Below are 26346 nucleotides of genomic sequence, written 5' to 3'. Positions count from 1 at the left end.
CAGTTCATTTTAATCACAGACCCTACATGAAATAGTTGTTATTTTGAAACCATAATTTGAAACCTTGGTATACAAATGGAGAATTCCAGAAATTCAAGATAATTACTACCATTCTAAAGTATAGACACAGTATATGCCTGTCCCATGACATACATTGCATTACAGCATACAACTGAATACTGAAGAACAAATTCAAGGTCTAAACCTTCAAGTGCAAATCCATTTCCATTTCAAGTATATACATTTACAAACACAACACATCCATTCACGGAATAAGCCCTTAACAGCAACACATTAATTAAACAACATTCGTGGTGAGGTTAAACTTTTCATAAATGTTTGTATTTTTGCAGTTAATTATTTCTGTCGCTGTCTAAAGAAAGGGAAACATCATTTTTCACAGATGACAGTTTAACCTGACTCAAAATGGTGTACAGTACTGTTTAAGAATCTCCTTCTGACAGGACTAGCATAGGACTAGCATTGGCTTAGCATTTTGCTACATTGTACATGTAGCTCAGTGTTAATGACGCCTAAGCACTAAGCACTCTGCACATGTTACTTACAGTAACAACTGGAATTGTTAATGCCTGCACCAGTCATATGTTAACACCAGACTAACTCAGTGTCAACATGAGGCTGATACAAGGTTAACAACTCAACTGAATCTAGGATGTATCTGTTCCTATACCTTTAGCTGATCAAGCTGTCCATTATCAGTCAATCATTGGTTGGGGGGGGGGCAATCTTTCAAACACCCTCCTCCCCTTCCAAAACTTTATATCAAACCTTAAATTATCTAAAATGATGTTACAAACTAATAGTGTTATTGTTAAGGATGCAAATAAAAATTCTCTTCAAAAATTTCTTCTTTTTTTTAAAAACAAAAGTTCATGTTAACTTTTCTAGAGTGAGTTTTCAGTCTTAGTCAGGCAATGTTTTTCAATATTTGTCTTTGAACAGAATGAACATAACCCTGCCTGTTGGCCATGGCCAACAGGTAAAAGAGGGGTGTACTTGGATTCAGTTGGTCAGAGTGATCAGAGGGGCGGAACTGTACACATTCTATTTTCAAGTTCTCCCACAATACTGTTTATGGCTACAGTGCATCACAATTCCTTGAGTAAAGCAACTGATAAGCGGTGAATCAATCATTTTAATGCATTTCTTCAAATACAAAGTTAGAAGTTTGTTATTGCAGGTACATGTACATTTGTATATTTGAATTGGGAAGACTATTACATGCTGGTTGTTCTGTGTCATGTTAACACGTTAATGTCATTGATTCCATGGTGCTCAAAATACCTGTCAACAGGTTCACCATTATTTTTCTCGATTTTTCACCGATGTTTTTCTTCACTCAATAGGAAGATACTCGATGACATAAAGGGTTTTGTCACTACTCTTCTATTGAATCATAGTGACAAGGCCCCTTAGGTCACTGCCTCTCATATTTTCCTTGGCTGAATGGAGAAAAATATTGGGTAATAATCCCTTGTTGCTCAACTTGTAGTTCAAAGACCCCTTAATCTTTAGACACTGGCGGAATTGTGATGCACCTTGATGGCTAGGCTGTCTGAACCATCACTTGTATGGCACTTAATCAGTGAAATTACATTCACTGAAGGAATGAGTACCTAAAAGTGACAATTCTATCAGTCTGTATGATAACATAATAGCCAGTCTTCCTTGAAACAGTTTGGGAGTGAACAGCAGCCCTGTTTACATGAACATGAACAGCCCTCCTATTGCTACTCCAAAACTGTCCTATACCTGGGATTGAAGCCAGTAGTGTGAGCTGTAGGATGTCTATGAGTGCATGTAAACAGGACTACTGTTTTATCATTTTATATATATAAACTCAAACAACCAAACAAGATATAAAACCTGTAACCCACTCACCTGCCTCAAGCAGTACGGCATGGCAAGGATACTGACTCCTATTATACTATTGCCCAAGTTCAAAACATAGGTCCACTCGGCTGGCATGTTGTTAGATGTCACCTTAAAACTTCCCAATATACTATTATTATCCAGGATGCAGCTTTCACTATTTGCCAACTATGGCAACCCAAAACCACCAAAACTCACAAAGCTCAAAAAGTCTTTCACTGAAAAGTCTCGCCACCAATATTATTAGATAATGTCTGTATATCACCTTGACAACTGGTTGATGCTGTTGCTTGGGGCAACCTCAGAGACTCACCTCTTTTATACAGAAGGGGATTGCAAGGATACTTGGTCCCCCCATACTATTACTAATTGTGAATACATAGGAATAGTATGGCGATGCACCGGACGGCATATCTAAGTCATCAATTCTTGTTTATGATCCAATAATGGGAGGTAATTTAAAAGAAAATAAATTGACACAAAATTATGAAAATTAGTTTCTCTTCACTAAACACTGAAAGATAAAGCCTTCTACCCTTGCCTCTTTACACATGCAAAACTGGACCTCTATGAATTCTACCAGGAACACGATTTTTTTAAAATCCATCTATTTATCATTTAACCTTCACCGTACCACCAGTCAACAACGTTGAGTTTCGGGGGAGAGGTAAACCTGGAATAGATACCAAGGGAATCGATCGAGAGTTGATGAAGCTAAACACAACACCTTTTAAATTCACTTTCTTATGAACTTACTGCGGGGAACTTGATCCAAACATGGGCAATGGTATGGAAGGGGGATGGAGAAAACTACGATGGCAGTAAATAAACTAAAGTGAGAATCTCCAGGAATGATCTACGCACACGTTGTACACACCAAATCCCGTAATCTGGAGTCACGTTGTCGTTTACCGTACTACGTGTTGGGTCACACCTTAATCACTAGTGATAGGAAATCTACACGGTGAGATGTGTCATGCAACGTTAATTTGTTCACTTCTAGACTCGATTTTCAATCTTGCAGAGCCTTACAAAGCGTCCATAACAGTTTACGTGTTGCAGAAACTTGCTGACGGATGACGTCGGGTCACAACTTCCGGTACGATCAGCTTCACCTTCCGATCATCACATCAGGTCTGTTGATACCACTTTCTCTTCCAAAAATGCGATCGATCATGTAAATTCACTGAAACTGTCTTCTTCACTACAGAGCTTTACTTTTGATTTATGAAAAGGCCGCCTTCAAATACAGAAAGACAAGTGACACGATGTTTGATTATCAAGTTACCTGCCCAGCTGATTCCAACGTGGCAGCGCATGCGTAATTATATTTTCAGGTCAAAGGTAAACTTGTAATGCGGCTAAAGCCTAAGGATAATTTTCATGGAAAAATAATCATTACTTTTTTTTCCCTTTATTCATCAACTAAATTTTCACGACCAGATTTAGATATTTCAAACGCTATATTCATTAGATACAGTATAACCAAAACTGACACAAACAAACAAATCAAATTCCTATTGGCTAATTTAGTGTGACGTCATTGACACATATATAAGGTCAGCGATGCGGCGGGTGATTTCACTTGCTGTTGGTTCTCAGGGACTGTTCTGTGTGATAATCGGGACTTGTCCTCTAACCCTAACCGGTGCTGCCGTGGACCAACTCCATGTCGTCCCGTGCAGTTTTTTTGGTCAGTTTTCTGCAAGGTTGGAGTTGGATATTGAAAACGAAAAACAACTGTCAGTGAGAGCCACTGCGAGGTAGCTAGCATTTAGCATTGTGAAGATTAATATTGAAATCATAGTATCCCGTCGTTGCCGCGCCATGCCATTCGGTTTGAGCTACCACAGTCGTGTCACTATTGATCATTCTGATACATACTGTGTGTAAAGGGTTCGCCCTGTTGCTCACTGATGCAAGGTGATGTCGGGGCGTTGCTGTGGTATCAGTCTTTACATGTAGAGTAAAGCGAGAAGGAGTCATATATACTTGGTTTTCTGAGTCTTGGAAACTCGAGTTGGTGTCTTCTCGAACAATCTGTATGCATAGACCGAGCCCACCCCATTCCTTCGGGAGGGGAGAAGACGTGTCAAAACCTAGTCTTGCTGCTAGACGTTCGGGCTTTCTTTCGATGCTATAACTATAAGCAAACGAAGTTCGCATGTGAGGGCTTGCCATGTTCCATCCTCGATAGCGTTGTTCGGCTGTGTGTCGTATTTTATCGGAAGAACATCCGAGGGCTAGCTGATAGACTAGTCAAAACCCCGCTGCGTATACATCCAGAGCTAACATATATTTACACACATGCTACATGTTGTGCACGTGCCTACTGATGACGTCATTTACATATGATAGCCTTTCCTGCGGTAATTGGGGTAATACAACGGCGTGAATCTGTTGAATGTCCCCATGAACTCATCAGGTTACTACTGCAGACATTAACATTAACCTCCATCTTTGGTGTCAGAGTGGTTAGATCTCAGACCACCATAGAAAAGAGGTTAAACATGTGAAATTACATTATGTATAGATGCTGCACCACTGTTACCTTCAAATAACTCTGTTTACCACTTTAAAATGCATACCAGGTTAAATTGCCACTGCCATTACTCTGTTTTATAGATTTGTTTTATTCACACACATATTTCAATATCATTACATACACAGGTACGTACGTACGTACGTACATACATACATACACACGTACATACATACGTACGTAAGTACGTACGTACATACATACATACATACATACATAAATACATACATACATACACACACACACACACACTTAGGTACATACATACATACATACATACAAAATAACATACAAGTGATTACAGGATGTTTTGATATCTCATTTTTAATTGTACTAATACTTTCATTCGGAATCAATGTCTGTGATATTGTACACTTCCAATTCCATGCAATAGCTGGAAGAGTTGTGTATTTTGTCCTAAAACCATTAGATTATTATTTCAAAGATATATCACTTTGTACATTCAAGATTACCAGAACATAGTAATATTTACAGTAACACAATTATCTTGGGGGATGACTTAGTTCATATTTGACTTTTCTAAGTGAATAGATGAGACATCATTTACGAAACCTGAAAGTTCAATGGGTTATTTGGTTTAAGACAACTATTCATCGTTGTGTTTATGTTGTGAACATTGTGTTACGTCGTGGTGTAGGAAGCGATTCGGAAAGAGCGCCATCAACGACGACCATTTAGAGTCTGGTGAAATTTAAAAGGACAACTGTTCGAGTCTTGGTTGAAGGCATAAATGAGAACACCGATTTAGATATTTTCTTATAAAATGAGCCTCACAAAGTGATTCAGATTTGCGTCAATATACACTAGATCTGTTTGCTAGCTTCTTCCGTGGAAGTATACGTGCCACCCACATGGGTGGTACTTCCATGCTTTTTGGAGGATCTTTGATAGCTCATACAGCGTGACTTGGTCTGGACGAATCTTGCGATGTTTTATATCACTGTCTCGTACGAAAACAATTGTAGCATTACTGAACGTCCATCAGACGTACATATCTTGACCAGTACTATTTACAGCTAGCTCTGGATGTATATACACTGCGGGGTTTCGACACGTCTTCGAACGGAGAAGACGTGTCGAAACCCCTCAGCGTATACATCCAGAGCTAAATTTACGGCATATCACCACAGTGACTGAAGGATGACAGTGATGGGACAAGACACAGACTCCAAAGGGCGATTGGTAACAAACCAACGATGATGGCAAGAAACGTCAATATGGTTGTCACTGCTATACCTCGCTGTACGCTGAAGGAAAAAAGACACAAACAACACAACATATTAGTATTGATTGAGAAATATAGAATCCAAATTTATATTGGTTCGCATTCTAAATACAGTCGCACAAAAAAAACCAACCGCCCCCTCAAAAAAAATACCCCAAACAAACAAACAAACAAACAAACAAAAAGCAACATATAGGGACATTACCCCCAATTCACATTCGCATACCATCGACATTTCGTTAATATCAAGCCCGATCGTACCATGGGTTTTCCAACTTAACAATCAATACCAATAGTTACTTCCCCTTATTTTTGTATTCATTGCACAAATTTAGTTAATTTTGTACCAGAATAATAGAGTTTTGATTGAGTTGATGTCAAGGTCAAAGTTATACAGTGTACGATCCAATGTCAATGAGTATTCTCTATTAACGATGATTGTTACAAATTGTAAATTTGAATACGATGCCAATACTTAACATAAATAAATAAATACTACATTTCTTCAAATTATGCACGAGATGTTTGCAAATAAATAAATAGACTATTTCGTTCATAATGTCAAGAATAAGTTTAGTGGGTGTAAACGGTAAAATCGTGTATACTCACACGTGATGACAACGACTGAATCTTGATATCGACAACCATAATGTCATTATAAAAAGCCCAACCATTTCCCTATATAGGATACACACAAATAAAGGAAACATTACCATGACCCCCTAATCTCATATTTTTTATTTGAAAATAAACCAACCATCCAAGGTTTTTTTTACCCCATCCCCTCCCAAACGACAAGACCACATTTAGACCAAAACCCTGTGTTTATTTAGTAGTACATGAACGGCGATTAAGTACAGATGAATGCTTTGATATAAAACTAATATTGACAATGAATGTTACAATATTATCGTAGCTTTTCTGTACTTAGCATATTTACATCGATCATAATCTGACAAACACTCCATGTCATGACAGGCCAATTTTTGATTATTAATTTCATATTACCAAATCTTACTTATAAATGCAAACAATAATCTCAGAAAGAGAACTGAACAATTCATTTTTAACTTTCAACATTTTGATACAAGTTCAACCAACCTGCCTTCTTCAAAAATCATCGGATTACGCATGAAGTGGCCCTCCATCGATTTAACAACTATAAGTAGTAAATATATAATACCAAATGTGCAAACGATAATATGGGTTAGTGCAAGACACCGCCATATTGGATTCTCTGTGGACATGAAATGAAATGTCATGTTTTGAATTATTTTTTAAACACTTTTAAACACTGGAGTTCAGTGTATAATGTAGATAAACATGAACCCATAAACTAATGCCTTAGAGTGTGATTGCCAAATAGCTAACATGTGCTCAATAACGATTTTGAACATATTAAATAAATTAGCTAAACCCCCCCCCCCATCCACAATGATTCAAAGTTCCAAAACCCCAAAACAATGAAAGAATGAACACGTCTATTTGAAAATATCAAAGACCAGCCATGCATGTATGTATGTATGTATGTATGTATGTATGTATGTATGTATGTATGTATGTATGTATGTATGTATGTATGTATGTATGTATGTATGTATGTATGTATGTACATGTATGTAAGTATGTATGTAAGTATGTATGTATGTATGTATGTATGTATGTGTGTGTATATATATATATGTATATATGTATGTATATATATATATATATATATATATATATATATATATATATATATATATATATGCTCATACATGTGGAAAGGTTTGTAATTAGATATTAATTAAAGTTATAAAACATAATATATTTGCCAATACTGACCACATATATCCAACGATCGTGCCACTAGTGCGGTCAACACAAAAGCTACCAGGTAAAGCGGCTACGAGAGAGATACATAAATTAATAATTCAATCATATTATCTATAGACACTGGATCGATTGTAATGTTACACTCGTCATGTGTATGACCGGTTCAATATAACAAATTCTGACTTCAAAACGATGCACACAGAATGTAACGAGCACGTACATTTCAATGTGATAGATCACATTTCAAACGACTGTCATGTTAATATTTCTTACAATACCATTATCAATTTCACAACCAGAGAATGCACCTTCGTTTTTAACGAATTTGGTTATTTTATCACAAACATCAGCAATCTAATAGATACATTCCATTCAGTTGCAATTTATATCTCGATTTGAAATGAAATCGGTTACGGTCTGAACTCAAGATATGTTTGGGCCTGGCACGGTACATAGAAAGTAAACACCAGTCTGTTCAAATACTTACCATCCAAATAAAGGGATCGGAATCGTTCACCTGGTGAGAAATGTATAACACTTTGTTATACAAAACATATATTCAGTAGCGTTTGTATCTGAACTTCGAGAGTTTATCCTGCCACACTATGATTGTGTACTCCCTGAATGACTAGACTACGGAGAATATGTGTACATTGAAATTACTAAACTCTTACTAGAAATAACACTTTGAATGCAAATGTGAATTATATTTATCCACGGTTAGGGTCATTATTTAGGACCGGGCGGGGTGGGGGTGGAGAAATTATTCACAGAAAAAAAATCGGTTGTATAGTTCATGTCATTATTTCGACTCATAAATGTTTTAAGTCCTGATATCACGTTGGCAAGATGAGTGGGACGACCAGATGTGACAAACAGACTAAACAGGGCTAGTGATGAAATGAATACTACCACGTTCATTGCGGAGAGAGGGTCGGGAGATTTATAGACAAATATAGTCAGAAACATGACTTTTGTAGAAAGAATCATAAAACGTTAGCAATATGTCAAAGATACTATGGGAATTGGCACGTAGCGTTGACTTACTGTGTATTGACTATTTGCATGTACATAGCAGTCTCTCCGAGTTCGTCTCTCACTCCCGTATGAAAATTTGCATATATATTTTGGACAAAGAAAATTATTTTGTATGTATATTAACCAAACCAATTAAAAAAAATCATCTGACAATCCAATCGAAATCTTGTGAGTTCATCCTTGCAGACAGCGGTCATAACTGTAGTGACTAACCTGGGTTATGGCGCAGAGGAAAAAGAATATTGTCATGACAACGTGAATACTTCTCAAGATGAAGGAACGAGCAGGGCTTATCGGCTTCAACGTTTCTGTTGAAGAAAGGGGCATCCTCCCATCTTTTCCATCCATCCTTCCTTTCATCTCTGGCACATCCAAAGTTCAAGATATCAAAAATAACAGTTCTGTTGTGGTAAATTTTAACAGCACCAAAGAGAACAGTAGACGTGAGCTAGAACAAAGGAAATGGAACCAGACATTTTGCACGTACTGTCGTTCATTAGTTATTAATGATAGACCGTAGACTTTATCCTTGCTCCTTTAGCTTCTATTCATGTTTCCAGTGTATATACACAAACATATTATAGGAAGATTGATGAAATATAGATTCCAATATTTTTAATATTTCATCGCGCGCCAATGACGTCATCTCCCCACCTGTTGATTCTCTAGCCAATCTAAGCTTCTATACTACGCCACAGCAGGGAGTATATGTATGTATAGCACTAAATATCAAATGTGATGTGACACATTTATTACATATGCATATGCTCTAGACTGGCTCTACCTAGAGACATATGATTTATTCTAGGGTACATAAACTGACAGCGTAGCTTCTAAGACTGGCAAATATCTGGCAAATTACTCATTGTCGCGTAGCACAACCAGACATACTAGCTTCCTATCAAAATATACACACCTTTAAAACTTACATTTGTCTGATGACAGTCCTTTCCTAAATCTTAGTACACCGAACTGTTCTTGTCAAACCCATATTTTAGAATATAATACATATTTGACCATAAGGAATCTGACATGCTCCTTAGAAGATCACGTAAAGGGTGTTTCACGGTAATCGGCTCGTTGTATGATACACGTTCACTAATACACTCTATCTCCGTGCTGTTCTCTCGTGTTACTTCCGCGTTAATGAGTATTTATATATATTAAATGCATTGCGGTACGTTTATATGGAGTCATTAAGATTGACACTTCATCGACACGGCAGAAACGGGGCTACGGTGGGATAAACCTTAGACCAACTTACAAAGTGACCGTCAGGATGCTTGCCGTTGAACTATTTTCTCTTCTTCTTCTTCTTCATCACCATTATCCAAGTTTTTGTTTATTCGCTTTGTGATATATAACCAGGAAGTTCAGTTAAGGACATGACCTGCTTGACATGACTATAATGAACCAAAGGTCACGTGACATGAACAGAGCGGGCATTCAACAGCCTACTACTAGCTTAGATATTCGATAGACCCTCCACCAACGAAGGAAACTTCGATGAAGACAGTTTTATCATAAAATCAAACGCTAGCGTCATTAATTACCCCTGAATATTCAAGTTATATTGTTCCTGATTGGATATCAGATCCTAGAGAGACAGACAGACAGACAGACAGACAGACAGACAGACAGACAGACAGACAGACAGACAGACAGACAGACAGAGACGTCGAGACAGAGAGAGACAGAGGCAGAGAGAGGGGAAACAGACAGACAGACAGACAGACAGACAGACAGACAGACAGACAGACAGACAGACAGACAGACAGACAGATAGATAGAGACAAAGAGATATGTAAGGGAGCCTATGCTCGTACATATTCGAAAACTATTCTTTCAAAATGCAAAATATTCTAGCAATAGCTACACACACACACACATACATACAAACAAACAAACACACACACATACATACATACATACATACATACATACACACACACACACACACACACACACACACACACACACACACACTGCATACACACAATGTAAGCACATATGCTTGTCATCAATTTAAAACATGTCTGTTTATTCTCTTAATATTCCTTTATATGTTTTAGGCATTCCAATTGCATATATTTACAACCATGAGTATATGATGTATAATACAATATGATTATGTGAAAAATCACAGTGACTATTAATGATACACACAATATTCTATTATATTACAACACTCTCCATAGAATCAAACAACAAAGAATGTTTCAAATCTGACGTGTATTAATCAGTATTCTACAGGTACACGTTCTCTGCAAGGTCAGTGCAACTTTAATAAGTAAGGCTTCAAATGAGGATGGGGGACAGGATTTTGAAAACGAAAGGCAATCCAAAATAATATGCGGAGGGCGTATTTTATCAAAGTTTGTCGAAATATAAGAATTCCTGACGTCGAATTAGAATAAATGTAACATATGCATTCCACGTGTAGAGTGTCGACCCCTATCAAGTCCGGTAAATTAGTTAGTAAGTTCTTAATTTAAAAGTCGGTGATGAAAATAGATAGACAGCTGACGTGGGCGACCGGCGCCGACATTTTCTGTGTGTACTTCTCAAACTATCATTTATCTGAATTAATTGTAAATAATGCCGTGGGTGTTAATTTATCCTTGAGGTTGATTAACGAATCACTTTCTAATACATGATTTATCACTAAGGAGGTATTTGGTAAATAAAGGAGATAATGATTGTGAGATGAGAAAAGAGACATTGAGTTCCGTTCAATTTGATGTGAATCATACATCTTGTAAAGTTAGTTCAAGTGTAAATGTAAAAGTGACATGTGTTACTCAAAATAGTGAATACGTGTAAATCAACTTGTGACAAGTGTTTGTCTCTTAGTCTCACTTTGACATTGACATTTCGTCTAATATAGGTTGAACCGTACCTCATTGACTCATTGTATCCAAACTCTACTTTTTGGGTGTACGTAGAGGTGTGTGGATCGAACATATGTACTGTAAAATACGTGCGCCAATCTATAGTCCAGAAACTTGGCGCGAAATGCTTTACAGGCTTGACAATATTGTTCGTCAGAGACTTTAAGTTAGTTTTCGGGATTCACAATGCTGTCTGCAAATTGGCGAACAGGCCTTATCGGCTAACGAACAGCATCGCCAAGTCCAAACAAAACCACGTCTCCGAGCTAGCACTGTGTCACCTTGCTTACCTTCAAATAATCTGAAACAGTTGCTCATTTAATTTTTAAGCACTGGATAAATACTTTATCAACAATCAAATTTCACCACTGAATCTCAAATGTTGACTAATACTAAACTTACATTCGTCATAGTTATGTGCATAATAAGGTAAATGATCAAGAATATATATGAAGCTGCTAACAATTTAATTTTTATACACCATTTTTGCATTGTTAATAGTATAATTCGTAGTGCAAGGTGATCCCCAATCATATTGAGTCCAGTATTGTTCCATGATCAGTTGTATTGTGTTATTCCACCGCAGTTAAGAATCTTATTCTACCAAGTCGTATTCTACCAAGCTGTCTCTACACTCAAATCATCGCCTCAAGTATATACCGTACGTAACCACTGAGTATACCCACTGCCACTGACGTCTTATGGGAGGAACAACCATCTATGAATGAATGAAGATATATGAATGAATAATGATTGCAAAGAAATACACGTACATGCAAAAGTGTCTCAGTATTATAATATTTGTAAATCTAACCGTACATATAGTCAGCGACTTTTTCTCAGTTCTGTTTCAAATACACGTGCACACACATACAAACACACATCGCTGCGTTCTTTTGTGTGAAATGATAACCTGAGCGAGTGACAAACTGTTGAACTGCCCTGGGAGACTCTTTGTAACCGTAACTTGGAGAACAAACAAAAATGAGGACAGTCAAAATACTAGCCCTAAAAACTCAAAGTCAACAATAAACTCAAAACATTTGATGATTGTGACACTGAGACTTCAAAAATCTCCAAAGGGACTGGTGCCAGTTTACATCTGTAAAGTGAATTAGGTATACATAAATCAAAGAGTAAATAAAGAGTACAACTAAACATAATGTCGGGTATGCACTGTAGCACCATGAACTTTCCTATTGTGTGTATTTTCTCCCCCTCCCCCTAAATTTCACCATTTCTTACCGTCGAGGATTTTTTCTCGTCGTTTCACCGACTCCTGCTGTGGTGTACTTGTATTATCTTCTTCCTCTAGAATATAGTGATTAAGCAAACAAAAAATGAGACAATTGATTCATTCCACAAAGATTATACATCCTATATTGTCATGTCTGTATGCCTCCTCCTTCCCTCCTCCCTCTGTCTCTGTATGTATGTATGTATGTATGTATGTATGTATGTATGTATGTATGTATGTATGTATGTATGTATGTATGTATGTATGTATGTGCGTGTATGTATGTATGTATGTCTCTCCCTCCCCATCTCTCTCTCCCTCCTTCCCTCCTCCTTCTTTGTTTCTGTCTCTGTATGTCAGTCTGTCTCTCCTCCCCTTCTCTCTCTATGTCTCTGTCACTGTCACTGTCACTGTCACTGTCACTGTCACTGTCACTGTCTGTCTATCTATATATCCCTATGTCTGTCTGTCTGTCTGTCTGTCTGTCTGTCTGTCTGTCTGTCTGTCTGTTTGTCTGTCTCTCCCTCCCTCATCTCTCTCTCTCTCTCTCTCTCTCTCTCTCTCTCTCTCTCTCTCTCTCTCTCTCTCTCTCTCTCTCTCTCTCTCCTCCTCCTCCTCCTCCTCCTCCTTCTGTGGGCATTTCGAGGAGAAGAAGTATAATCTTCACCATAGACGAAACACAGTACCTCACCTTTATGGGCGAAAGCAGACATAGAGTCACTTTTGAAGCAGCCAGTCGGATCTTGCCAAGTTAGAATCGATTGCAACCATTCCGAGCGAAAGAATTCGCGGTAACCGTCCAAACCACATAGAAGCCCTGTATGAGATGAAGTATCATTAATTAACTACTGAAGTGAATCTTGTATAGATTCGATGAATTGGGTTTAGCACATTGGCAAGTATTCGAAGTTTTAGATTGAATGTAATATAATTTAATCAACATTACATTACATGCGATAACCCTCAGAGACAAAAGGAATACTGACTAATAGTACTGATATACAGAAGTACCATTACTGTTACTGATACAATTAGATGTCTTACGTGAGTTTAGAAGGCGCGTCACTATTCAGTGAATATTTATGAAAGTCGAAAAAATGAAGACTTAAGTTATTTTTTCAAAATTATTTAGTCAATAAAGAGAAAGAAAACAAGAGAAAAATAAAGTTCACCCCGCATACTCTCTGTTCCCTGTTGTCTTAGTTCATATCGACACAAGAGTCCTTCCAAAGACTATTACCTATATGTTACATAGCCGTTTACCTTGCTATAGTTTTAATGGAAGTTAAAATAGCCTAGAGGTATGACATATTTCACTAAGACAGTTTTCTTATCGTCTTATTATATCTGTTACCGATTAAATCAATGGGGAAATGGTTATGTTTCAAAGACATTTTGGTTTGTATTATAATCATGAAACACATTTAATTTGCGCCAAATTAGATAACTGTGTCGCCATGAACAACGCTTCCCCGAGGAAATGTGAAGTTAAGAGAATTTGCTGTAACGAGAACGTAGTAGATTTACAGACGGTCGATCTTGTCTATCAACACTATGTAATAGATCGAAATGTTATTAACTGTCTTTTTAAGCTTGACAGTTTTCTCTCATGGGGGATGTGGCGAATATTAAGCGTTCTTAAATCTTTTCATGGGGCTCCTTTTGCTGACCGTGTGTTTTACAAATATCTAGTGAAATAAGGTTAACCGCTGAGTTCAAGGTTTCTGCTCACGAATACGTTTTTGAGATAGAGTGTTTTTTCTGCTCTTCCGAAAACGTCTATTGGGAAGTGTTTTTATATTGTGCGCCGCAAAAGGGTCAGGTGCTTTTACGACGATGAATATGAACAGGCTCTTATGAAAACGGTCCTTTTTTATACTAACAAATTCAATTGTTTACAAAAGCAAATGGGATATAAGGCAGATAAAACAAGAAACAAGACTGCAAAATGTGGGCAAGAGAGAAGAAAAAGCGTGACAATGCTGAATACTGAATAAGATAACGCACAGCAAAGTTAGATAAAAACGTCTTCTGTGGGTGACCATTTTCTTTGATCCATTTCTCTCTTGTTAACGTTGGTTTCGATTTATCCATGTTTTTGGCCTATGTCAGTACTCACGGTTCTCGGGGTCGAGACGGCATCTACCCTTGCCACAAAAATGCCTGCATAGTTTTTAATTTTACGTGTTACTGGTGACTCAGTTTTTGAAATAAGATTTAATACCATCCCCACTCTAAGCATAACTTCTGTAAACTATTATGAGAGGATGTTTGAATCTGTCGTAAATTCAAACCTATCGACTTGTCTCTTCCTCCCAAGGTCAAATGGTTTATCTCACAAATCAAATTTTAAAAAATCACATGGTTTGAAGAGTCAACTTTCAAAAGTCGACGATATCGATGACTTATTGATGATCCATTTACACTTGTTCATATTTGGAATGTGGTATGAATCTGTACTCGGAAGGTTTAAATCAAACCGTTTTCACTTGCCTTGTTCCATGAACAAGTCCTGTCCTTTACTGGGATAGCCAGCATTAGCAAATTCGATAGCTTCGTTCAACATATTTGTACAGAAAGTTTCCATCATTAAGTTGGGGTCAACAAGGACACCGTTTTCCTGCAAACGCCGTTCAATTTCGTCTGCACAACCCGCCTATTAAAAGTCAAAAACAATTAAAACAGTGTTATCTTGTAACTGTAGTATATGAACACTTTAAACGGGTGACGTAATCAGGTGCAGCCAACGAAGCTATATACGATTTTTCAGTGGGATGCGGGGGATTTTGTTGTTTCAGTCGACAAAAGTAATATTGTAGCAGACTGTGTGGACATGGGGAGGGTAAAAGGTATGACAATACACCAATTCAGTACGGATGGATAGAGGGTAGTATTCCAATATGAGGAGAGAGAGAGAAAGATAATCGTACGAACAAAGATATTTTGGTAGCGAGCAGTGGACATGTGGATCCAGCGGTAGGGCATTTTGTGGAATGTTGCAGTGGGTGGCTAGGTCACATACGAACAGCTCTCGCTTTCCCCTTTAATCTTTTATAATAGGTAATAAAACCCAAAACTGTCAACATAGTAGTCTATTAACGTTTGTTTCGCTTATTCAAAATATTTCAGAAAATCGACTCGATCGTTGACTGCACCTGACTTTGGATATTACGGGATGTATAATTTACGGAGTTTTATTAACACGTTCAAGTGATATGTGACTATCAGAAGAAAATATCATTTTGGTCAACATTCTAAAGCGACGTATTATCGCAAATTAGAGCAACGTTTTCTGCTGATCACGTGATGCACGGTGTAACGATCGATGAGTATCGTTTCCGTCAAGAGAATAGTGGTTTATGACAATGAGGCGACGTAAGTCTTGTTTCCATGACATATTGGTATTAACAATATTATATTTACATAGCGCACTAATCAAAGACGACATTTTGAAGAGAAATAATATTCAAAAACAAATGTTTCCATTTGAAAACTTACCTGTTGGGCAATTTCCAAGTATAACACTTGGTGTGATAATGTATACAGACGAAATCCTGGAGTCGTCATAAGTTTGACACATGTATCGGATACATCACATGGTTTGATGCTGTCATCACTAGGAAGAAAACCAATGACAGCAAAAGGTTTTCATTGTTAAAACATTATCATTATTGGCATGGTTCAGATTAAGATAACCCTTACACAAAGTAGAAGAAATACTTTTCGTAAAAAAATGTTGGTACATGTATTTGAAAATGCAATTTTTTTACTGTAAATATTTTTCTTTAACCTTATAATTTTAGGTCATCAGCAACGCACGTTCCCTACGGACAAGCTAGGGGTGGAGTGTGCATTTATTTCAGTTAAACGGTGCTCGCTCTCTCTCTCTCTCTCTCTCTCTCTCTCTCTCTCTCTCTCTCTCTCTCTCTCTCTCTCTCTCTCTCTCTCTCTCTCTCTCTCTCTCTCTCTCTCTCTCTCTCTCTCTCTCTCTCTTTCTCTCTCTCTCAATTTGAAATCAAACTTAAACTCAAACTCAAACTCAAATCATAAATAAAGACTCATATGTTATATGCCAACCTCGTTCCTAAGAGTTCTTCGATGCAGTCGTCCGTTGCATCCTCGTTCAGGAACTCACCACTGACGATGTGATCCATAGCGAGATTTTCATCAACTTTCCTGGTTGGTGCGTATATGTCCCAGAATCCCCTACGTAGCATCTTACCAAGATCTATACATGAAAGAGTTACACTATTGGTGTCAACATTAAATCCTCTTAACAGAACCAATTACTGTAAATTTACAGATTGAGAAAAACTGAATATGGCACTAATGCCATTCTAAAATATAGAGTACATCAGGCAAAATGGAGGTCGAAGTTGTATGGTAGTTTTCGGCGTATAATTTGTGACGTCAATTAAAACATTAGTGTGACGTCATACATTAAATCTATTGAGTCCGAGAATATTTCTTCCCGATCTCGCGGGATGACAGTCTCTCTTGCCTCAAAGAGGATCTCGATCGAGTTTGAGTGATGCTTTATTCGATTGCTGTCACTAAAGTGGTCAGAGATTTCAATCATTACCAGTAATACAAGTGATAAATCAAAATAAAAGTTGTAAATTAAACCAAAGTTTACGAGTCTAAATGAATACCCTGTCAAATTACTACTAAATGCAATATTCGTGAAGAAGTTAAATTTGTATTGAATATATGAGAAACGATTTAATCGTACGCATTAATTGGTCAGGGTCTGACTTTAGCAGCTGTGGAGTGGTCACATCGCCAAGGAACGTCAGTTTGTCATAGCTGGCTTGGATTCGTTGCAATGTGTCTCTGTCGACTGGTGGTAGCAGTTCAAAATTGACCATTCGGTCCAGCAGCACTTTCAACTGTCCTGTAATGATGAGAAGAGAGACTATATCAATACAATTTGATAATGAAGTGGTGACGTCACATCCAAGTAAACTGTTGATATTCTAGTTTAAATCATCAATGAATTCAATTGCTTTCGGATGTTTCGGATACAGATTGTGATCAGTAAAAGATGGCGAATTTTCAACCCATTACCATGGTATTAAATTGCCCTTGTCACAAGCTCCATAAAAATATTTAAACAATTCTTATCAACTGACGTGTCATTAGGAAGCCGTCATTATTTACGCCCGGGGGATTGGGGGAATCTGAGGGGGTGGGGGCACTCAAAGAAACCCAAAACTACAAGGGAATACTCAAATTTCTCAAGCGAGGCTGAGGGGAGGGGGTGGTACTCAATAAATAAAGACGGCGCCCTTCGGTACTAAATAACCTAAGCAATCATCATCATCATCATCATCATCATCATCATCATCATCATCATCATCATCATCATCATCATCATCATCATCGTCATCATCATCGCCATCGTTGTCACCATCATCATGTATAGCAATGATGGACGACAGAAACGTCTAAAGGGACGGTGTGTGCATAACACACCGGTGTATAAAACGTATTGTATCTCCTAGTATAAGTCAGTCTCTTCAACGACGCATGCGCAGTTCTGTTCACATCATTGATAAAATCAAACAGTTTCTACAAGTTCAATCGAGCATAAGTAATGAAGTGTGAAATTGAATGTGATCACACTAAATTGACTTTATCCGGGTCGAATTAAATCAATCGGTCCTATTACAAAAGGTATTGACAATCTGACTTTGTTAAGTCTCAGCGAAACACTATGTGATGCAGGTGTCTCATCAGATTAGCGTACAGTGGCCGAATACAAATAACATAGATTTCTACGTGAGAGTTTTGAAATTTAGTTTTTCTAAACCATTTTCAGTGAAGACGTATTATACATTTCATGAATATCTCACACTTACGTCAAAATATTAACCCAGGCCTGTTTATTCAAGTGAATTGCGAGGTCAAACAGTTGCAACGAGTTGTCATGGTTACAGTACACGATTGAGAAGTTGTAGTATGAGGCATTGTTTATAAATTTCTTACAGAACATGTCTATTTATTTCACTTCTGATAATAAGTGAATACATTTTTCATCTTGGAATAAATGATATTTCGTGCATCAGGATCTTGGAATTGTGCTTTTTGTTGCAAGTTAAGGTATCGTGGTCAAAATTGCTCTAAAAACCCATTGATATTTCTTCAAATTTTCATATGTATAAATCACAAGGAAACCCACTAAACGCAACGGACTATGTACACTAAATGTTGAATACGTCGTTGAACTAAATACAGCTAAAACAGGGAATGTTCGCCAGAAGACTGTAATGTAACATATATATTTAATAATCAAAGCTGCATGATCACTTGGTTGGTTGAGATTGTTGTTTTACTTGCTGGATAAGATCACTTTTACTGCTGAACACAGTAGGATTGTGATTGAAGAGAGAGGTTTGTTTACTTCCATTCAGGTTTGTAAAACTTACATCAATAAAACCATACCGTGTTAATAAAAATGTTGTTATCTATCAATTTAAACAACAACCTAAATGCAAAATGATTGATTTTATCGCACATGTATATGTTACATAGTATATCTCTTCTGGGGAACGCTGCCTGTTTTAGCTGTAAATCAAGGAGAGTAATGTTTACAACTGAATTGGAACTCGGGAGAAAATACCACAATTTTGTCAGTAGCACGTTTTTGTACATTCTAAATGTCACTGAGTCTAGGAAATTTAGATTTATGATTCAAAGTACAATAATTTTGAAACAGAATGCAAGAAAACCCAACATAATTGTACATTAACCACGTCAATCAAAACATGACTGATATCTAGTATCGACCATCTATTCAGTTCGATGTGCTATTATTTTGATTAATGTCATCCCATCGACTTCAGCCATACACTCTTGTACAGAAATCAAAGTCGTTTTCTTCTACCTTTAATATTTTATCACACCGTCAACAACACCAAACCCCCATCGGCGTATGAACTTAGATGATCTTAAACGTTGGGCATAATAAATATGAAACATCCATACTGTCTTCGGCAAATTATTACAAATGACAAACCGTCCATAAAAGAAAAAATTAACTTTCTTTACGTTACATAGATTAAGAGATCGATGGGTCCGTTGGGTAGTCGAGGGACCCATCAACGGCTACTTATCAATAAGATAATGCACCGACGTGAGTGATGAAAGTCAAGCTTTCCTGTCTCCATCCACAATATATATGAAAAATTGTTTCTATGCGACGGTCATCTATAATGATTAGCCGAGTGTTTGGACCATCTGTGCCACCTTTCGACACTTGTTTACCCGAAGGATGGCAGTGCCTAAGGTATTTAGATTCATAATTCATCCATTTTTCTACTGTCAATTTTGCTATTTCTTAAATGTTGGTAATTTTAACTAATGACAGTGCACGGTTCATATTAGAGAAGTATGATGACTGTTTTCATTCTTTTCAAGTCACAGTCACCGTTTGTAGTATAGGTCTAAACTCGATTTTTTTTTACCAAAAAATTCAAGTGAAGACTCTTATATGTTAATCTAATCTAAAATCTGAGAATTGAGAGTTGCCAAAAAAAAATACGAAAGAGAAAAAAAGTCTGTCGACCGAATTTGGTGGGAAAATGCTAGATAACGAAAAGCAGTTGAGCATTTGGTCAGGTTGGTCGCTCAAAGTAAGCGCGCACGCACACATCCACACATCCATCCATCTATCCATCCATCCAGTCAAAAGAGTATCACATTTCATGGCAGAAGAACACGAATATCTAAAGAAATACTACAAACGGAATCGTACAAATGAGAAGTACTTTTCTTAGCTAGAAGACGAAGAATAAACCCCACTCGCCAAATGTTCAGTGATAAGTCGACAATCCAAGACCACATACAAACTCGGACCACTAACTGTTTAGCTAGTGGTCTGAGCATAGACTCTCCACCCACGGTGTTGGTGGAGGGTCTGTGGTCTGATACAAATCACCTTCAAGTGTTGTACATGTCTACGTCACGTCCTGTTTATGATTGATGCTTCAGTGACAAGGTCATGGGTCACTCGAAATCGTCGAAATTAGATCTAAAGATTGACATAGTAAATGTATTGTTTAGAGGTTAAACTGTGTATTCACTATGTCATTGATTCTAATATTACGGATTACATGTATTACACTATATTCCCTGTACACCCTCAACGGTCCATGTATTGATAATACTATACACAGATGACCACTGACAGTAGTAAATCATACGCTATGACGTATCCTAAAGTTATGACGTCAGAAAAAAATTGACATTGTTGAAGTTTTGGCCTGGTAATTATTTGTAGTGATCTTTTATTTAAACATAAAGTCATGACAGTCTTGTCAGATTGTGAAGATTTTTCTCATTTCTTGTAACATTTTATTATAGGAATATACACACTGGAACATGTACAGACAGTCTGGTAGACCAAAGTTACGAATATTCAGAAAAATGCCGTCACCAGTGTTTGCACATACACAGGTGACGATATATTTTGAATATTCGTAAATACATAATAACGCCATTATTTTGTATTAAGACCATCCTTGAATAGAATATTAACCCATAAGCGACTGTGTGGTAGACTGGGAGACACAAACATACAGATCGACCGACCGACCGACAAACAAACAAACAAACAGACAAACAGTCACTATGATACATACCGCCTTCAAAAACAACCGTTACGATTAAGAATGCAGCCACCAACAAGAGGAATTTTAGAGCTTATAGTTGAAACATTTAACTGATTTTTACGTTTTAATAGTTTTTATAAATGACTTGCTGCTATATTTAGAATCGCTCGTTGATTGATGTATACATTGTTAACCGAAACATTTTGCGAACCTGAAGTTCAAAAGTGCGATAAACATCTAACAGGAACGGGCGGCTACCAGACTGACAGTTTTCTGATAGAAATCTTACTAATGGTTTCACTCCATCAAACAGGATGTTTGTTTTTCTTTCATCAAGGGATTCACTTAAATTAAAAGCCGCCATCTGTACAAAACTAGGAAAGCAGTCAAAACTCAATAAATCACATGGAATTTCATAAAAAATGTCAAATCTTATGAAACTCTTCCAACTTTCTGGTCATTTTTAAGCTTATAATAAATCCACTGCATATAATGACGGCACTTTGCCTCCATTAGTCATCATTCATTCATTAGTAGCAATTCCAAACTGAGATAACAAGATGAACACTAAAATGAAATAAAATGATTGATATATAATATTAAACATTCATAACAATCACATGACGCAACATCGACCAAGTCCGGGTTTGTAACTCAATTATTCCAGAAATTAAAAAAAATTGTAAAATATTTGTATACAAATCACTTCCTGTACGTACAATAATAAACATTTTATTTTCCAATTGATGAGTTACGAACGCGTAACAGTTAAAATTAGTTTGTAACTACGAAAAATATAAAATTCTATAGCTAAGATAAAATAATACTTTTGGCCTGAACGGCTTGCCATATGCTTGGTCTACATTGTTTCACACTGTTTTTTTTTCAAATTAGAAAACATAAGAAAGTTCTTTTATTAAAAATCTAAGATAAATATATATATTCTCATCCATATGGCTACTTTAAGGAGCTGAGAACATCTCGGACAACATATAGTGATCTGAGGTAATAACATCAAAGAATAAACAACCACCATCCTTCACATTTCATAGATCGAATCTTATGTTGCCTCATCTGACCATTTTTATTTTTACCTGGGATATATTGCAAAGTGATGGCCTATTTTTCTTCACTCTCAATACAGATATAAACCAAGGTATGATTAATGAAAATGCTTCGCCTTCTCATCATCCTGACTCAGATCTGACATAATCCCGTTAGACACTACAGGGAAATTAACCACATATCGGTGACGAAAACGAAAAGCCTCTTTGAATCCGAACAAATCTTACGCTAATCAGCTTTGAAATACATTCGTTTGAGTGCAACGATCAGAAGTTGACACATTTGTTAATTTCAAATATGTACATGATATATCGCTATTTAGTATGTATATTGCACGGTTGTTTAACCTCGTTCTCGTTGGTACGGTTTAGAATTATTGCTCTCTTGACATTATGGCTTCTTTGTCCGTTTGAATGATGACACTGAAAACACCATGCGTCTTACATGCCTGACAGCGACATCGTGATCTGACAACACATCACATGTGCGTTCAATTTAATACGTGCCTGTGTGGTCTCATTTCACGCAGTCTGTCCATATGTACTTTTAAAAATTGATGTATGTACATTTCTCAAAGTTTGGACGCGAAGGAAACTCCCAAAGAGTCTATAAGTGGGAGTTAAACATACATACATACATACATACATACATACATACATACATACATACATACATACATACATGCATACATACATACATACATACATACATACATACATACATACATACATAGGTACGTACGTACGTACGTACGTACGTACATACATACATACATACACAGACAGACAGACAGACAGACAGACAGACAGATAGACACAGACAGGCAGACACACAGACAGACAGACAGACAATCAGTCAAACAAACAGACAGACAGACAGACAGACAGACAGACAGACAGACAGACAGACAGACAGACAGACAGACAGACAGACAGACAATCAGTCAAACAAACAAACAGACAGACCGACAGACAGACAGACAGACAGACAGACAGACAGACAGACAGACAGACAGACAGACAGACAGACAGACAGACACTTGCAAGTAAGCTCTCATATAAAAAAAACGTCATATAGTTAATAACTGCGTGAGAATTTAGCCATGTTTCAATCATCAATTCTTAATCGTGATATGGATTTTACATTTTCCAGGCCTTTTTTGATGCTTATATATCTCCACCGATAGCTCATATTTCATAATAATAAGTATATGAATAATTGCACCCAGAACGGAATGATATTTTTATTAAATGAAACATATGTTGACGAAGTCTGTAGGGAGCTAATAATCATGAATAATTAGTTGAGTTTGGAAAGTACGTGTTTGTAAAACCTACTATCTGTTTAATTTTTAATCTGGTTGACTTAATTATGATTGATTGCGTTAGATGATTTCCACGTATCCAATTACAGTGGTTTATTACTGACGCCCATTTAGTCGCAATGCTGGGATTTGAGTTTATATTACACGAAATCACGATGTTCTGGTCCTCAGGTTTCGTTAGGAATGCAAATATACCATCAAATATGATTTGTATTCTTGTGATAGCTGTTCTTTTCAGAATGACGTCAGACGAGAACTCAATAGAAGAGTTACCCTATTCATGATATAGAATATGATGACTTTGTTGATGACCTTGTAGTGCCAATGTCAATACCATAAAATATCGTTTATGTAAATGTGTTTGTATATTATATATTCTGGAACATGTACTTGATTTGGATATTTCGAGCATAATTATGGTTTATAAAATTTTATGGTCGGACTTAATGTGCATGTGTCTTAATGTGTGTGTGTGTGTGTGTGTGTGTGTGTGTGTGTGTGTGTGTGTGTGTGTGTGTGTGTGTGCGTGTGCGTGTGCGTGTGCGTGTGCAAGTGTCTGTTTTTCTGTGTGTGTTTTATTTGTGTCAAGGAGTATGTCGAGGGTACGGGTATATCATCACGATATCGTCCATGGAAAAATATTATTATCACGAGTGATCATGAGTGAAACTGAACAAAACTTTTGGAAATGGAAATTTTTATTCCAGACGCGTGTTTTCAAAGCGTGTCACGGTCGGTTCACCTTTTAGTCAGAAGTATTGTTACATAAATAAAATATTGTATTGAGAACCATGAGGTGATCAAAAGCTCGACATCGCCTGAGAAAAAGTGATGATTTCTTTGTTTCATTTTCCCTCTGTGCCATACCCTGTAGTTATATTAGCTATATTTTGCTAAAAGTTATTTGCAATTTATATTTTATTGATTCAAAAATGTATCACATAAAAACACTCCAATTGATATTACATATGTAATCGTGCCTTGTCGTCCATGCAATATTTTGTGGGAAGATTTGAGTGTCACAATACAAATCATTACATTCATGTTCTGTGGCTGTAAAATTAATATTGTTTGTACTTCTTTTTATTTTGAGCATGGTCTTGTCAAAACGTGACGAAACATGTCAAAGGTCAAATGTTGATGAGGCAACATATACATGTAAATGTTATGTGGTTTCATTCATATTTATGTCTCATTCAATTTAACTTCATGGCCGGTGTGTGAATTAGATCGTTTTCATGTTCAAAATTACTAAGGTCCCATCGCTAGATCAATCTAAAGTTGTCTGCTTCTATCATTTTCTCAATATCACTTTCTCTGACCATAGAAGAATACAATTTCTGGTGAATTTTACGTTTCAGGATAAATAATCTGATGAAGCCAATGTTTCAATAATTACGATAGTGTAAACGGTAAAGCATATTTTCTAACAGACGATGCCATTTATTTTCCCCCGGGAAAGTAGAAGAAATTGTGTGTCTTGCATTTTTCATGACTGAGTGGTCCTATATTACGTACGTATTTTTGCAAAACAGGCATGTATGTATTTATGTCAAGCAGGCAAGTCTTCGTCACAAATAAACTAATCAGTTCGAGTACTCAATAATGTATAATATTTGTCAAACTCACGGTAATCTGCCTTTAATATCATATCAGCTTTTCAATATTAGCGACTGATGAATAGGTGTCGTAGAAGACACAGATTAGTAAAGCTGTGACGAAACATCACATCTCATCAAAGAACACAAAAAACTATTTCAAAATTCAAAGGCGCTAGAAGGGTTGAAAGACGAGATTTAATGTAAAATTTATGTACATGTAAACATATGCTGGTTGTTTAGATAAGTACTATAATTCGATATGAAATATCAGTTAAATACGACGATATCTTATAACTCGATGGAAAGCAAATACCATAAAATAATAATGAAACAGTTTTTACATGAATGTGGTACAAAAATAGAAATTTAATTTCTCTCTTACCTTCAGCCATTCGTACACCAAGGACAACATCGGCATTAACTTCAGTATATTCGTTGCCGAGATAACTAACAGCTTTGTCTAAAGCGTCTAAAACTTGAACTAGATAATCGTCGTACTCTTCATCAGTAGCCAGATCGGTAGAGCCTGTAACAGCAAGAACGACCATCAAAACTATAACACACAACGAGAACGTCGGCGGCATCCTGTTGAAGTTTTATCATACACCTCGGGATCCTTCACAAGTTGTTCAGTCACTGGCGTGGTCCACATATACTCGTTACGATGTTCTCCTGCCCTTTTAAGTTTCAACGGGCGAAGTCCGATCGCGATCCCCCTCCACTCATCGCATCGCTAACTCATAAATCGTCGGTAAAAGCTTCAACTGTTTTTATTGGAGGACTATGTTCTAAGAAACCGCCAGTGGCTAGGCTCGATGTGAATTTGAGTATTACCTTGTTAGGGAGTTAGTAATGTGCACAAGTGCTTTAAATCGGGTGACACGAAGTCCGAGCAAAGGGCATCCACCTCAAAGAAACGGTAATGCAATCAACATAATTATATGAAATTGACACAAAGTAATACCGTTGCCAATTCTCTTGCTTGTCATCTTGAATCTTATTTTCAATACGTTTCACGTGTTCCAAGTGGCGTACTCCTTAATGAGAATGGAAATCTAATTTTCCCTGTAATCAACAAACTA

General features: G+C 36.9%; 3 protein-coding genes across 5 annotated transcripts in view; all 3 read right to left on the bottom strand.

Annotated features, from left to right (window-relative positions):
- LOC144435109 (uncharacterized) overlaps nucleotides 1-3189 on the bottom strand; it is a 39424-nt gene extending 36235 nt beyond the window's left edge. For both annotated transcript variants that reach the window (XM_078123668.1, XM_078123669.1), the window contains exon 1: nucleotides 1903-3189. In XM_078123668.1, coding sequence (XP_077979794.1) covers nucleotides 1903-1989 — 87 coding nt within the window. In that variant the 5' untranslated portion in view covers nucleotides 1990-3189. The remainder of the gene's footprint in view (nucleotides 1-1902) is intronic.
- A 1568-nt stretch (nucleotides 3190-4757) lies between these two features.
- On the bottom strand, nucleotides 4758-9917 carry LOC144435812 (transmembrane protein 220-like). Of its 2 annotated transcripts, none has more exons than XM_078124437.1 (7): nucleotides 9799-9917; nucleotides 8748-8982; nucleotides 7984-8013; nucleotides 7506-7566; nucleotides 6783-6918; nucleotides 6291-6359; nucleotides 4758-5703 (listed from the first exon to the last, which is right to left on the bottom strand). In XM_078124437.1, exons 2-7 carry the CDS (start codon nucleotides 8892-8894, stop codon nucleotides 5568-5570), a joined length of 579 nt encoding a protein of 192 aa, XP_077980563.1. In that variant the 5' UTR covers nucleotides 8895-8982; nucleotides 9799-9917; the 3' UTR covers nucleotides 4758-5567. The 2 variants fall into 2 exon arrangements, with proteins under 2 accessions (XP_077980563.1, XP_077980564.1); XM_078124438.1 differs by lacking the exon at nucleotides 9799-9917 and adding an exon at nucleotides 9464-9601.
- A 660-nt stretch (nucleotides 9918-10577) lies between these two features.
- Nucleotides 10578-25931, bottom strand: LOC144435692 (UPF0764 protein C16orf89 homolog). The gene is made up of 8 exons (XM_078124300.1): nucleotides 25647-25931; nucleotides 17395-17556; nucleotides 16740-16890; nucleotides 16161-16278; nucleotides 15156-15318; nucleotides 13354-13479; nucleotides 12671-12727; nucleotides 10578-12143 (listed from the first exon to the last, which is right to left on the bottom strand). The coding sequence occupies exons 1-8, from the start codon at nucleotides 25846-25848 to the stop codon at nucleotides 12061-12063; spliced, it is 1062 nt and encodes a 353-aa protein (XP_077980426.1). The 5' UTR covers nucleotides 25849-25931; the 3' UTR covers nucleotides 10578-12060.
- Between the last annotated feature and the right edge of the window lie 415 nt (nucleotides 25932-26346).

Source organism: Glandiceps talaboti, chromosome 5 (genome assembly GCF_964340395.1).
Source record: "Glandiceps talaboti chromosome 5, keGlaTala1.1, whole genome shotgun sequence".
Classification (NCBI taxonomy): Eukaryota; Metazoa; Hemichordata; class Enteropneusta; family Spengelidae; genus Glandiceps; species Glandiceps talaboti.
This window is presented reverse-complemented; position numbering and strand designations above follow the sequence as displayed.